This window comes from Phalacrocorax aristotelis, chromosome 2 (assembly GCF_949628215.1).
Source record: "Phalacrocorax aristotelis chromosome 2, bGulAri2.1, whole genome shotgun sequence".
NCBI lineage: Eukaryota > Metazoa > Chordata > Aves > Suliformes > Phalacrocoracidae > Phalacrocorax > Phalacrocorax aristotelis.
The window spans coordinates 152806322-152821096 of NC_134277.1; the positions used below are offsets into that span (position 1 = coordinate 152806322).

At 44.1% G+C, this 14775-nt stretch overlaps 1 protein-coding gene across 1 annotated transcript in view; it reads right to left on the reverse strand.

The window, feature by feature from the left end:
• Positions 1 to 628: 628 nt before the first annotated feature.
• The window catches only part of EXT1 (exostosin glycosyltransferase 1), a 180538-nt gene continuing 166391 nt past the window's right edge, over positions 629 to 14775 (reverse strand). The window contains exons 5-11 of the mRNA XM_075085645.1: positions 13525 to 13657; positions 12091 to 12209; positions 11262 to 11357; positions 8423 to 8512; positions 4545 to 4705; positions 3387 to 3558; positions 629 to 1106 (exon numbers count right to left, since the gene is read on the reverse strand). Coding sequence (XP_074941746.1) covers positions 921 to 1106; positions 3387 to 3558; positions 4545 to 4705; positions 8423 to 8512; positions 11262 to 11357; positions 12091 to 12209; positions 13525 to 13657 — 957 coding nt within the window. The 3' untranslated portion in view covers positions 629 to 920. The remainder of the gene's footprint in view (positions 1107 to 3386; positions 3559 to 4544; positions 4706 to 8422; positions 8513 to 11261; positions 11358 to 12090; positions 12210 to 13524; positions 13658 to 14775) is intronic.

Consider the following 14775-nt stretch of genomic DNA (forward strand, 5'->3'; position numbering starts at 1 on the left):
CGGAACAAAACTGTTTCTAGAAATATAGCTGCTGCAGCCAAGCGGTACCAGTGACCCCAGGCAGCGGGGACTCTCGCAGGCTGCGTGTGTCCTGCGTGGCCGCCACGCTGGCCATGCTGTCCGCCCCTGCGGTGCTCACCCGCAGGCAGGGCTGTTCGGGATGCACCTCTCCTATCAGAATGCACAACCAGCACTACACCTCTGCTGTGCATGAAGCCGTCCCTGTGCGCCATGTCACCGGTTTGCTCCTTGGCAGTAGTGCTCCTCTCCCATTTCAAGGTAAGGCTGATTGCCTTTAAAAATGGGGTCCCTAACCAAGAGGTTCTACGCTCTCGTCTGGCTCGTTGGGGGCTCTCCAGTTTTCCATCCATCAAGAGGGGTTTTGCCATAGTGGCTGCTACTGGCTTGGGGAAAACAGGAAAAAAAATTAAAAGGTCATCAGTAAATGAGAAATGTTAATACCTCAGTCCTCTCCTGCTTGTGCTCAGTTTGTTTCTGAACCTGCTGCATTTTCTCCCCATGAGATTCAAGCATTTAACTTTGCAGGGGAAAATGAATGAAAATGGCAATGACAATCAAATGCATGAAAGAAAGAACGGCAGCTTTGAAATATTCACAACCAACACAATTTTGATTAAAGAAAGAACTCTGTTTTTAATAGGTTTTTTTTTTGATCATTAAAAAAGTTTAAACCTGCATAGCAATCATTTCAAAAATAATTATTTAATGTTCCATAATGAAACTGTACACGACCTAGTCTTGAGCGACAGAAGCCTGCCGGGCGGTTCGACGCAGTCTGGAGCAGCGCACCCCCGGTGCCGGGATGCCGCTCGCCGGGGTCGGGCGCTTGCTGTCGGCAGCACAGTCTGGCTCCACACGCCGGCGGCCGCGGGGCGGCTCGGCCCCCTCAGCAGCGCTCCTCAGAGTCGTTCAATGTCTCGGTACTTCTTCCTCAGGATGGAGACCTGGTCTTTAAAGAGGACAGGGTCGAGCCTCATCTGAGAGTGGATCAGCGGCATATAGCCAAACCAGCTGGCGAAAGTGTTCATGCAGCTCTGACGCTGGGCGAAGTGGTCGGGGTCAGCCCAGCGCGAGGCCCGGGACGTCTGTGTGGAGAGGAGAGCAGAAATCAGATGTTGGCCGCAGCACACCAAAACGGCGGGAAAGGGCTGGTGCTGCGGCCGGGCTGACGCCATGCTGCAGAGCAGCGCTGGGGCTTGAGAGCGCCTGGCTCTGCGGTAGCTGAAATCTGCTCAGCCGGGGGTTTCAAACCAGTGGAAGGACACCCTGCCCACAGCGGGAGACGGTGACGGCAGGCTGGCCACCCCTGACTTTAAAAACAGTGCTGAGGGCAGTGCGGCGTTGTGACCTGAGTTTGACCACGAGCCAACCTGACCCGGACCATGACACCCACAACCAGGCCTCCCAAAGCCTGCCAGCATGCTACCTCACCCCATCCCTCACTTTTTTTTTTTTAAACCCTCAAGCTATTTCAGAGATAGAACAAGTCCTTAAAAACCACCAGGAAAGACAAGAAGGCCATTGCTTTCCACTGGAGGTGCGCATCCTACGTTACATCATGTTAAACTCTGACCCAAGGAAAAAACTATGGTCTTTGAATGCATATGTGCTAAATACTGTGGCCTGATTTTCCAGAGTTCAGGGAAACTAGTTCCTACGGAAGTCCAGGAACCTCAGCACTTCTGGAATAATAAGGCCCTAGCAACCCTGAAGCAATTATTATTCTCTATCTGTACCTAAACTACATGTATAAACATAATAAAACTATTATTTAAGATAAACTATGAATGCTGAGAATGCAAGTTCTGTTTTATGCCACTTCTCATGCATCTCTGTATAGCACTTATGTTTCCACTATACTTTAAACACAAATATAAATTCATAAACTCAAAGTGTGTTAACTAAAATGAGAAGAAACCGATAAAGTCAGGGACTTGCCAAACGAGCGGGGTGTCGGACTTGATCTTTGTCCAAGGCCTGTCCAGTTTGGCTCAAGTGGTAGGTTATAAGGTGCATTGCTTACAGGCTCTTGATTATACCGAGCCACTAAAGAGCAAGCAAAAGCATGTTGCTAGAGGATTATAGCAGACATTCTGGCCATTAACAGTGAATTTCCATATGACTATTAATCTCTGTCACAACACTGAGGTTATGTTAATTTTTTATTTGTCTTTCAGGGAATTATGAACATGGTCCATTACATTTCCCAAAGCTGCAGGAACAACTTGTCTTTAGGAGAGAGTTATAGTTCATGGCTGATTCAAGTCACCCGTGCTATAAAAAGAAAAATGACTGCTCAGACTTTGCCAAGCAGCCAAAGCATGGCCCTGTGGAGAGGTGAAGCTCAAACTGGAAGCAATAGGTACTTTCTGGGCGGCACCTTCTTGTTCACAGGTCTCCTGGCTACCCAGGTGAGCCAGAATTGTTGAATGCTACCTATATCTCAGATGAAAGTGCAGTGGCATACAGATAGGGGAGTCTACAAACTGGCATGGCCACTCCCCAGTCAAAGATCCAAGTAATGCTAATAGGAGAAAATGTGAGGGGAAAACAGAGGGCCCCTTCTTTCTCCTGCCCCCTAGTATTCATGGTGCTGTTTGTAGTGAGGATCACAGACACCATGGCAGCAGAGATGGGAGGTTGTTTAGGATTTGCAGGTCTTGCAGGACTCACCTCCCATTGCTCACTCACACAGGGCAGAAGGAAAAGTGTCCCCAGGCTACCACGTATCCCTATTACTAGAAGGTATACCCATCTCTGCAATGCCAGAGTGCTTATCCTGTAGCTGGAAGAGGATCTAAAGCAAGCATTTCATGGTTGCTAGCGAGTGATGGTGTCACTGTGGGACAAAATGTTCCTTGTGGAAAAAAACACTGGAATATCACAAATTACCTCTGTCGTGACAGTCCAACGTCAGTGCTTGAATCACACTACATACTTTAAAATAGCACAGGGATGACGTTGGTACATTATATTCATTAATAACAATTTAAACTAGAAAACCATTCTAGAATTTAGTTCTGCTTCTAGCATTCCATGACTAGGTCTTAGGTCTAGAATATTTAGTTAGAAACCTGGAGTTTAACTGAGATTTGGTCACCGCAATCATCGGTTCCATGAGTTTGGGATCACTGTGAATAACACTGTGTGAGAAAATTATGAAGAGAAGCTGTCACCCACAGCAGATGTTTGCCATTTCTCCTTCTCCTTCATTATAATAAGCATATCTAAAGTCCATTTACAGTTCTGCTGAACCAAAAACTGCAAAACAAATTGACAGAATTGTATCGCTTTGTAAGCCTTAGAAGTAAAACCATTGTATTATCAATACACCCCAACTGCTAAAACATGTTGTGGATACATACCTGTCCCATCATAGTCTCCTTATACTGTTTTTTCTGTGTTACTTTGATGGGAGGCAATTTTGTCACGGCTGACACCAAAAAATTCATTAGAATGTCCTCACAATTGGCCAGTTGGTCCACCATATTCTTTAGGCTGGCAGGCAGGTAATGAGTGTACAGGTAGTGATAATATCTGGAAACCAACAGCAGTGTTATTAATACAAGTCACTGGGCTTTCAGGGATCACAAACTCCAGGAAATTTCTGTCTCAGTTGAGACACAAGTTTTGTACTCAACTCTGGATATACCACTTCCTTTCTTTGGTCTCATCCTTCAACAAGAAGGGAGAACAAATCAGTATCTCATCAAGGCAATAAACAGTGCTAATGGAGAAAGAAAACATGCCTTTTTCGTATGTAGGCTGAAAGAAATAATGCAGACCTAAGCATCAAGATAATGGAGAAGTAGGAAAGAGAGCACTGCGTTGCTATAATGTGACAGACAACACTGATGAATTCATCCGCCACCTCTTCTTTCATTCAGTTGGAGAGAACTCCATAACTGGCCTACTACTGTCCTTATTGTTGAAATTATTCTCCTTTGGGCCTGCATCATCCCCTATAGCCTGCCTTCTCCTTTGTGGGGATGTGGTTTAGATACTCCAGAATTTGCTGACTTTCTCCTAAAATCTAGAGAGGTCTGTGGCCTGCTGAAGTCCTAACAATGGGTTTTCTCCAACATGCTGCAACATGCTGATCTGTGACGTGTCTGCTGTACTACATTTCTAGAGTAGCCAGAAGACTCTGCAGCCTGCAGCTGTCAGCCAACACATACCCAGAGCTGGTCTGGAAGTAACCTCCTTTCTGCTATGCTACAGGCCATTCAGCCAAGCAGCTTAATGAATTTGGGAGCTCTTTGAAGTGTGTAATTCTTGATGTTAAAAAGAGCAGTCCGACTGCCTCAAAATACAAGTGACTTCAAAGAGACCCAACAAGCGCAATAATGATTACCAGATCCCCAGAGCTAAACCAAGAACTTAAATTATTACCCCATAAAAAGTAGACCCATTTATTATCTTTCCATTTTTTCTCCTCCCCGGAAGAATGTTCTTCACCCCCCACCCCCCTTCACTATTTTCTTTCATACAGAAGGATGACAGCAGATGCTTTGGGTTCTTACTTGTGGTAAATAGCAGCTCCTGTCAATACCATGGAATAGTCGTTAGTCCATTTGGAGGTATACCCCCACCTCTCCTTAGTGTTGTCCCAGAAGTGACTGCGAGCAGGGTACCCTACAATCCTCTCTGGAAAACTCTGCCAAACTGTAAAGGCAAAATCCACCTGTGGACAAAGACACAGGCCAAATGAATACCGAAACTTTCAACAAATGTCAACAAACCAAAATATTACCTTGCCACTAATTCGTAATTCAAAATCTTGGAACTGTTGCAAAACATTAATTCTATGTATTCATCAGTAAATTAAACTGACTGCTTGACATTTTGCCCTATAATTATGCACATTTTAATGGTTCCTGTTAAAGGCAGTCTAGAGTATCACAGCATTACATTAACATTTTCAAGCTTGCCCTTTACATATCAAACCTTTCCAAGTTACAGAAAGAATGGGTGTAGGTGCATGTATTTATTCTAAGATGCAATAGAGAGTGGCAACAGCTATGTGGTAAACTGAACCTTTTGCACATCTTTGTGCATCTCACCTACTATTTCAGTACTGTCAACACAAAGCTTGGAAAATCAGGAGTCATACACCTTAAATTATAAGGGTGGCTCAGTGACATTGAAAAAAAAGCAATCAATGTGGAGTCCTTTTATATTTTCCTCCCGTTTTGAGCCTTTGAGGTAGATGCAGGTCGTATTTTTAAGACCGTTTGTGTGTCCAAGGGTTTTAAACATATATCTTAATAAAGAGAGGAAGACAAGATTCCCATGTAGTTAAATGGCTTTAGGAGCCCATACCTTAAGAAAAAAGCTTGACAGTGCATGAGCCACAAGAAGATGTCAAATGCTGCCAATAGTGTTTTTTTATTTTATCGTCTTGCTGTAACTATTTTAATAAGTCAGATCTCTGAGAATTGAAAATGTGACAGGACATTGCTACCCCAGGATCCCGTCAAACAAATCCTGCTGACACTAGGAAAGGGGTGATTGATGTATTTTGCAGAAGGCTTGTCAGCCTTAGATTTGAAATTAGTTTGGTAAAAATACATATGGAAAGATTTTTATCACTGTAAAGTTGATTGGCAGTCCCTCCACTTCAACTTAGATTTTGGAGCTCAAGCTAGACTGAGGTTTTAAAAAGAGTAAAAGACAATTCTAATTGTCCCAGTCAAACCCAAGAAAACAAGGGCTTTGTTTCTGCACTGCACACCGAGTTCTCTCCAGTACCAGAGGGCCTAAAACGTTGCTCAGAAATGCTTGAAAAACCTTCCACAACCAAGCCAAAGTCAAGGGTGTAGAGGTTAGATAAAGAATAGCTGCTCTGAGAACGGTCACATTTTGTGTGATTACTGTCAGACTTCTCTCATTCACAAGTTTTTTTATGAAACAGAAGAGTCACACATGTACTGGAGCACAAAGTTAGGGACTGCTTATTTTCTTTCAAGTTGTTTCAAGGAATCTGAGGCCAACTAGAAAGACAATGTGCACAAACCAGTTACCGTTGTGATAGTTCTGATCTCATCCAAATCAATACCACATGAAAGAACTAAAGAGATTTTTTCCCTGTAAAGGCCTTTCCCATAAAACGTGACATCTGTTTTCTTTAGAGAAGTCTAAGAATCTCAAACTTAAATAAATAATAAAGCAGCTGCACTCAGTGCCCCCACTTGTGCTTTCAAGTATCTGTCCTTGTACCAGGGAGACACACTTAAGCAACCACCCTAAGAGAAAACATCCTTTATTAAAAACCCCCAGTCGTCATCCTATGTAATTTCCAGCAGCACTACCACTCAGCTGATCAGCAGGAAAAGCCAACCGGGCTGCCAGTCTCTTAAACCCCTGTATCACTTCTGACCCACGTGGATTTCTAATTGCTCCCCAAGCAAATGTCCCTCTGTGTATGTGAAACAGCTCCTCTTACAAGAGGAATTATGTGCTGTTCTGTTGTGAACGGAAAACCTTTACTACGCTAGAGCCAGAGAGAGCAGAGGATGTGCCTGGTGACTGCCCCTCTCAGCAGGAACATGATCGTGTTTGACCATGTTTCTAACTTGGCTTTTCTGGGCCCTGAAGCTTTGCCACAACGACCACGCATGAGCAGCCGGTTTCAAGGGAAGTTTCACACCACACGTTTCATGTCAGTGTTTCAATATGCTGTTTCTTTGCATAAGCAGTATGACAGGGGAAGTGAAGCAATAGAAAGGCCACAGTCCTTCACAGAGAGCCACCAAAGAGAGCTGCTGACCATGGCACCCTGGCAGAAACACACTGAAGCTGCAAGGCAGGTGATAGCAAGAACTGGCCAGATGGTTCTCTCTGCAGCAGAGGGGCTATGGGGCTCATTGAGCCAATACCCACCATGCAAACATGCAATATCAGCTGCAAGCTGCTGACAGGATGGAAGAAGCCACAAAGAAATGTGCATGTTTTCTCACACAACAACAAATATTTGTGTTTTAGAATGTTTGGAGTAAAACACAGCCAAGCTGAATGAGAAACACTTTATTTCATATGTGTTCCAGAAGCCTGAATGACTCCAAAGTTTGGATGATGACCAGTCAAAACAAAAAAAAGCCCCAAATCCTCGTGTAATCCACAGGCTGGATTGCTGTAAATACCACCTCAGTGCAACAAAGTCCCTGAGAGTTCCTACCGTGGCCCCCAGGGCAGCTGAGACAGAATCCTTCATCCTGAGCAACAACCTGCTTAGGAACTCCAGCCCTAGTATAAATGCCTTTTATTAGTTTTGGGGGTTTTCGGCTGTGCAGGGCTCTGTACACAAGTGCTTTGGCAGCAGCCATATTCTTCCTCATCTAGCAGAAACTACCAAGATGCAATCTTGGTATCAAGTAAGTTCAATGTCAACTACTTCTTCCATCTGTGCAGCAGAAGAGGGCTACCATGGCTCCTTCCAGAGCAGTCTAACCACAGCACAACAAATCCGTACTGGGGAGACGAGCAGTTGCAATCTCATCTATTTAAAACAAATTCAGTGACACCTTAGGGTATATAGCAGTAACTGGTGACTAATGTTAGGCATTTCTTCACTGACATATAAGCAGTGGTATCATCAGGGAAAGATCCCTATCACTGACAAAAAAGCATTTTTATAAAAGTGAAGTGGGGAGAAGGGAATGGTCATGAACATGGGGGAAAAAGGGGGAAAACAAAAGAAAATTGAGTTTTTCAAGCTATTCCCTGGCCGTCATTAATAATGTATTTCCCAAATATTGCACTCTATATAAACTGTCATCAGTTTCCCCTGTGGTTCGCAGGAGGAGGTTCCAGAAATCAATACTCATCCCAGTTGTAAAAATTGGTTTTCTACAGTATTTTTCTTTTCTTAGTGCTATCTTGCTCTTGGCACAAACGCTCCAACACCTAAACTAGCAAAGATCTCCAGTTTTATGGGGCAACAGAATGGTGAGAGAGCATTCCTCAGTGAAATCCTGCATTAGGGTGGCAATGCTGTCTTATGGAGCGACAGCAGTCCCCTGCTGCTGACACCCCTTCCTTCCACACCTACACGCTACTGATAACGTGGGGGGGAAAAAGCTACCCCCATCAGAAATGTGAGAACAGAGTATTAAAGCTGACTGCTCTTGGCTGCCTACACCCGCCTGCAGCTATGTTACTAAAATAATAAAGAACGGAAGAACCATATGCTAATGATGAGCCAATTAACCAGGGTGAAAAGCTCCTCTGATGGCAGGCAGTGGCAGGGTTGCTGAAGCAAGTGCAACACATTAAATCTGAGGAGTGTAGCAGGAAACCTTGTAATATTTGCTCACTGGCAAAGCTGAGAGAAGAGCCTATCTGCTCCGCTCAGGCTGAGCCGAGGAGCCAAGCAGACTCCCAAGACAACAGAGACCCTTACCTCAGTGGTTGAAAGCACGGTGTCCTCATCCAGGCTTAGCACTGCATCTGTCACTATGTTGTCATAGGGTAGGAAGCGACTGCTCATAACCTGTGGGTATCCAAGGAAGGAAGGGGACAAAAAAAAATCACTTGAAGGACTCATTTTGAAGGGAAATACTCCATTTTATTCCTCACTCTTATCTCCTCTTGTCTGAGGCACATCGCATATCTCTGTCTGATAGAAAGGACCCTTCAGCTCAAGAGTGAAAGACTGTCATTTTTGTCACCCCAGCAGTCAGCCTACACCTTCTACCTGAGTACTAATTTCTGAACAGCCCTCCCTCTTTGGAGCAGGCTGCTTTCGTTTTGTGACAAACTGCAATGGTCTGTACCGAGAATTTGATGTACCTACAGCTTCTTTAGGGAGGACATTTTCCCTAGAAGCTTGGACCGTCCCTCCGCTCTCCTGCGGGGTGTTAGGACCAAAGATAATGAACGCTGGGAAGGACTTTGCAGTGTCCATAAGGTTACGCAGCTGGGAAGCCAAGCAGTCCAGGCTGTGTGCGAAGGAGGTTACGCTACCAGGACAGTTCCCCTGTGAAGTGGTACAGCTCCACCTCTGTGCATTGATATTGTATCCACAGGGAGCTGCTGCCAAATGGGGCAATGTCCTCCATCAGAAAAGGAGAATATGCTAAAGGACATGTGTACCAGTTGAGCTCCACCTGCATCAGGAATTATATTGGTATTGTAGCATTTTAAAAAGTCCTATTCTAAAGTGACATAACTATATACATAAATTCTATATGCAGAGGAAGCTTTTAAAAACTATGGCAGGACAGTTCTTTGAGTAATATGAAATAAATGGAAAAGCAGGATCAAAAAGACAACAGCAAGAAACGAGAATCCGTATGGTTTCTTTAGCTGACTAATTAGCGCCTCTTGAGAACTGATGAATAGTAACAAGGACACAACACTATTTGTTTCCCTCATTTGCTAGGAATAATAGCCTGGCTAGTTAATAGATGTCTTCTCCAATTTATTATGCCAAGAAAACACTACAAAAATCAGGCCCAGTAAGAGGAAATCACTGTATGGAAACATGGACATGGAGAAGTTTTATATATTCCTCATAATGGACTTGGTCAGATCTGCATCCCCTGCAACATGCTTGGAAGCAAGTTCCTAAATATAAGCCTCGATTCAGAGAAAACTCTGTCTCTAATCATGAGGTTCACAGTGTCTGTCTGGAGAGCATCCTTTCATCGCTATGATGGCCTCAGCCTGGGGAGGTGGTGGCTGTGAGGGAGAGGTGATCTGGCAGGGGTGGAGGGTTGTGCTTTGCTTAGGTAAAGGCAAAGCAGAGCAAAGAGCCGGCAGGAGACCAGTGTTCTCACCCCAGCTCTTTCACAGACCGTGTAAAATTGCCAAATAGTAACAGTTGGGACCACCCATGTATTTGTTTTTGTAGTTAACACTCCCTTTTGTAAAATGGGTGTGATAATATATTTTGATTTCATGGGGAAGAGTGAAGGTTAGGTAAAGGCGGACCTCTGTTTTCACCTGCACAGTGAGACTGTGCTTGCCAGTTTGTTTCAGTTAAGTCTGAAGATGAAAAGCAGTTCCTTTGTGCAACCTTTAAATTGCACTGCTCTGGCTCTGCAAGCTTTGCCCAAACAAACAGCTTTTCTGCGCAAGAAGCCATTTGGCTTCTCGTTGGGATATTAGAAGGAAGAGACTGTCCACTATAAACACACCTTTGTGTACTCAGGAGACTCATTTGTAATCTAAACAGTGCCTGGGGCCAATTTCTACAAACACTATAAAACTGGTCAGAGATTTTCTCCTCTATCTCACCTCTGCAAGTTTTCCAAAGAGAAAGAAAAAACCCCACAACGTACAAAAGGCTCAGAAATCACTACAGCCTTTCTTGGCCCTGCAGCAACTCTCCTGATATTGTTTACATGGCTAGCTAAGGCAAGAGCCATTAGCTGCCAGCCTTGCAGGCTCTCACTTTCCCCTTGTTAAGGTGACTTGGGGAAAGACCAAAGACAGGGCTATAAATTCAAAATAGGATTGTACAGCCAAAACAACTAAAAGTTCTCTTTGCAAACATAGAGCTCAAGAGCCAGCTGACAGAGATCACAGAGGGCATCAGCCCAAATCTGTCTCAGTCAGAGTCTAGAAGCAAGAAGCCCTGCTTCTCTCAGGCCTGCATTTGGAAAGGAATCATCCACTTCAGTGTGGACTTTAAAAGAAGCCCCATTTCTCATCTGGGCGGTGTCTGTTTTGACTTTGTGGAAGTGCAAAGTGACAAGGGTGACAGTGGTTTTGTTCCCATGCAAATGCCCCTTGTCATTTCTTTTTTTATGGTGGTGGGATGCCATCACTAGCAGCAGTACCCTACAAGGCCATGAGAGAAGGTACTTTTCAAAGGCAGGTTAACACCATTCATTCTTATCTGTTCCTCTGCTTTTGAGTCCACAGATGACCCCTAAGTCTCGCACCTGACTGCTCAAACTCAATGAATCCAGCTGCACCACTACTTCCATGCACCTGCAGAGAGACACAAATCTCCAAAGATGGTGTCAGTGCTACCTGCTCTCGGGGCCACATATCAAAGCCGGGTCCCGCCTGTGAATCTCAGATTCATGGCGTTAATTGGCATGCTGATGAGGCACAGGCCTCATGCATGAAACATGAATCTGTGACCAAGCCAGTACAAAGGGTGAAGGAATAGAAAGGAGCTGTCACACACCACTGGGAACTACAGAGCTTTCACCAAAGCAGCTGGAAAAGTAAATTTTGGTCCCACTGGAGAATATACACAATCTTTTACCATGCTTCTCTCCACCTACCTTGCTCTCTCCTTCAATGACTATGACAGGCACAGAAGTGGCAGGCCAGCGGTGTTTGGCTGGGAGGGGTTTATCACAATTCCATAAAACAATAATCTGAAAGACAGTATTGGACCATGATCAGAGACCTTTGTGGCAATGGAGTCCAAACCCTAAGGACTCAGATCTCCAGACAGAAATGTTAAATTCAAGTTAGGAATATCAAAATCAACAACAATGATACAAATCCGTATAAAAATAATGCTTCCTCCAGTAATTTCACCCATCCTGACTATTTACAATGTACAGCCCTCAGGCAAATATAGGCTGGATAGGAACTCAGGAAGTCTCTCTCTCGGGCAGGTCATACGGATGTGGCTGATCTACTTTGGCTCTCGTTAAAGGCTAAATCACTTGTGACACTCCACTGCAAGAGGGTGCTCCTACTGAACCCCCCAGGGTTTCTTTCACAGAAGCCAAAATCCTAGCCGTGCTGAGACTAAGAGCCACAGCAGGAGGAAGGAAGATCATGTAGGGCTCTTGAGGCACAGACATCCTTTTGCAGTTTGCAGCACACGCAAACCTGATCTTTAAAGTGCAGTCATTATTTTGCCTGCCTCATGAAACAAAGGGGTTTAATTACTATCTCTATTCTGCTCCCACTGTATTCAGAATTTTTGTTTCCCATGCATGCAGGTCACAGGCAGCAGAAATCTCAGAGAAAAGAAACACCCTAATTGACACCGGGGTTTGAAACAGGACGGAGAAGATCTGAAGTCAGTAGGCTTTTCACTCCTAGGATAGTAGTTTTGTTTCCACTGTGACTGACAGTCAAAACAGTGCTGCTTACCTGTGCACAGTACTGGGACTTGGCTACAGCAACCAGGAGTTTCAGCACAGGCTGGGATTGGGAAACCAGGGGAGTTACTGCGTGGATAACGGCAGTGAATGTGGAAAGAGGCTTCAGACCTGAAGTGAAGAGATATGTGTTCAGTAGACAAAATTGCCCTGGTTAGTACAGATTAAAGGACGCTGGAGATGTAAAAATAATCTGCACTTAAAGGAAACCTTGCCATGTTTTTTTAGGCCATCTCCTTTCCTCTCGGATACTAGGATACCAGATGCTTCAGAGGAGTTCACACTTCCCTTCAACTCCCACACCCTCTGAAATCCCTGACTCCAACACAATTACGGCCTTTTCTTACTCACTGTTTCCACAGATGTCCTGCAATCTCTTTCTTTCATCCAGTTTGTCCCACAGATAATATTGACATTTAGTTTGTTCAACCAAATGTCTTTCTTGACATGGGCTCTGTTTTGCTGCCTGGCTCTGGATGCTTGGTGTTTTCTACAGATTATCTCCAGAAGCTTGTTCAGTTTCCTCAGTTCCATAACAGCCTCTGTCAGATTTTTGCTCTTTCTGGGTCAATCCCCATCCACATGCATCTTCAGTTACCTCCTGAGCTGACAATTCTGCTTGTATCCTTGCCTTCCATTCTGATATTTTTGTCTTGCTATGATTTCCTTTTCTGCCTGAAATAACAGATCCTATCCTTCATTACTGCTCTTATTCTCATCTAAATTCATCTGTGTGGGGTCATACTCATTTTTCATCAATATTCCCACAGAAACCTTCTCCCTTTTTAACACGGTAACTGTGAATTTTTAGCAGGTGAGCAGTACAGATCCACACAAGTGGGACGGCACAGGCTGAGCCAAAAGTAGCAGCAGTCTGGTAAGCAGGATCACTTCAGCCTGCAGGCACATTCCCCTGCAGAACTCATGGTTTAAGCTCTGCTTCAGGAAAAAGCCATGAACCTAAGCCCTATTCATTCCTTCTCGTGGGATCCATATGAAGACACATAGTATGGAGAATAAATCCATACCAACTATGCACTCCAATAACAACTGTCGTGGGTAAATTACCTCTTTTCCAATTTGCCAAGCACAAATAAACAACGAAAGCAAAAAGCTATTCCTCTTATGTGCCCTCAGGCCATGAATGGGTCAGCAACTCGGGCATTAATTACTGGCAACTGAAAAGTACGGAGGGACACAGATTTTTTTAAAACAATCTTTGCAGTTGAGAGGCACATAGCGCATGCTGATGAGTCAGAGACATTCCAGTCTACAGTGGGCAGGGAAGACTGAGACAGGATAAACGAAAGGCATCATTAACTAGAAATGAATGGTAAGTCACTTGGCACATGCTACTCAAAGATCAAATTCCAAATTTCCACTAGAAATTCCAAATACCACTAGATTATAGCAAAGATTCACTCACCGAGATTGGCATAGTAGTAAGGAAAATCTCCCAGATATGAGGAATACTGTGGCAGTACAAATAACCCTCCAGGATGTTTGTTCCATATTAAGCTGTTACGTGATATGTGCTTAAATATTCTGTCCTGAATAATCTGGAAAACAAGGGAGGTGGTGATTTTTAAACAGACGGTAACAGTCACTGGTAGAAGCTTCAGGGACTCCAGCTGACTGGAATCATCACCTATTTTGCAAAAAACTGAGGCACACAAATACTAAACATTCCTGCTTAATCGCTTTGAAAATGACACAGAACCTGCACACTTTGACACCACTTCAGCACCTCAGGCTTTGTGCAATAGGTTTCAGAGCATCTCATTAGTCTCTCTGGACATGGGGACCTTGCAATTCATTGCATTTTGTATTTCAAGTCCAATATTTTGTCTATTAGAGTATCTTAGCAGTTGTAAGCCCGATTAGTTCATTGTCAGTTTTACTATCCAGAACTCAGAGAAGATATTTATTTGAGGATGGCACTACAAAGCTCAGTATTGTTCTGAGATAACGAGAGCATTCAAAACCACAAAGACTTTCGGCAAATCAGGCTGCACTAATTATTCATTTTTGCTTAATTATAAAGGGATATTAGCATTCAGATACATCAGTGATTCCACATCTCAGTTCTATAACAGTTCCTTGTTGGATGAAACAGAACAAGATCTTTTGGCAACTACTGTCTGTCTTTGTGGGGGGCCACAAACATGGATTCCTAGATTTTTAAGGTCAGAACAGATTGCTAGGTCATCTACTTTATCATCGAGAATACCACGAGCCATAAAAAAAAAAAGATACAAGGCTGTACAATTAATACGTATTTATAAAACTAACTGCAGTTATTTCACATCAGATGCCTGTATGCTAGAACAATAGTGGTCCATACACCAATGGGAGCTTTTTCAAACTTGCTGCAAAGGCATAACAAGATTCAGTGGTGGGAAGCTGTAACCGGACATATTCAACCTCCAAAGAAGATGCAGCTTTCTAGGTGCAACCGCTGTTGGGCCACAGGTTCTTACAGATTTGCCTTCCCTCAGAGCATCAAACGTTGGCAGGTCTGGAGATGCAACATTGCAAAGGTCCAGGGGGTGGTGAAGAAAGGATTTTCCTCTAAGTCAGCTAAGCAGGATTGCCTTGCCTTCTTCTGCAGCTCATCTTCTGTGGTCTCCTACGGAGATCTGGCAGTTCATGCACTGCACAGGGCTCAAGTGACACG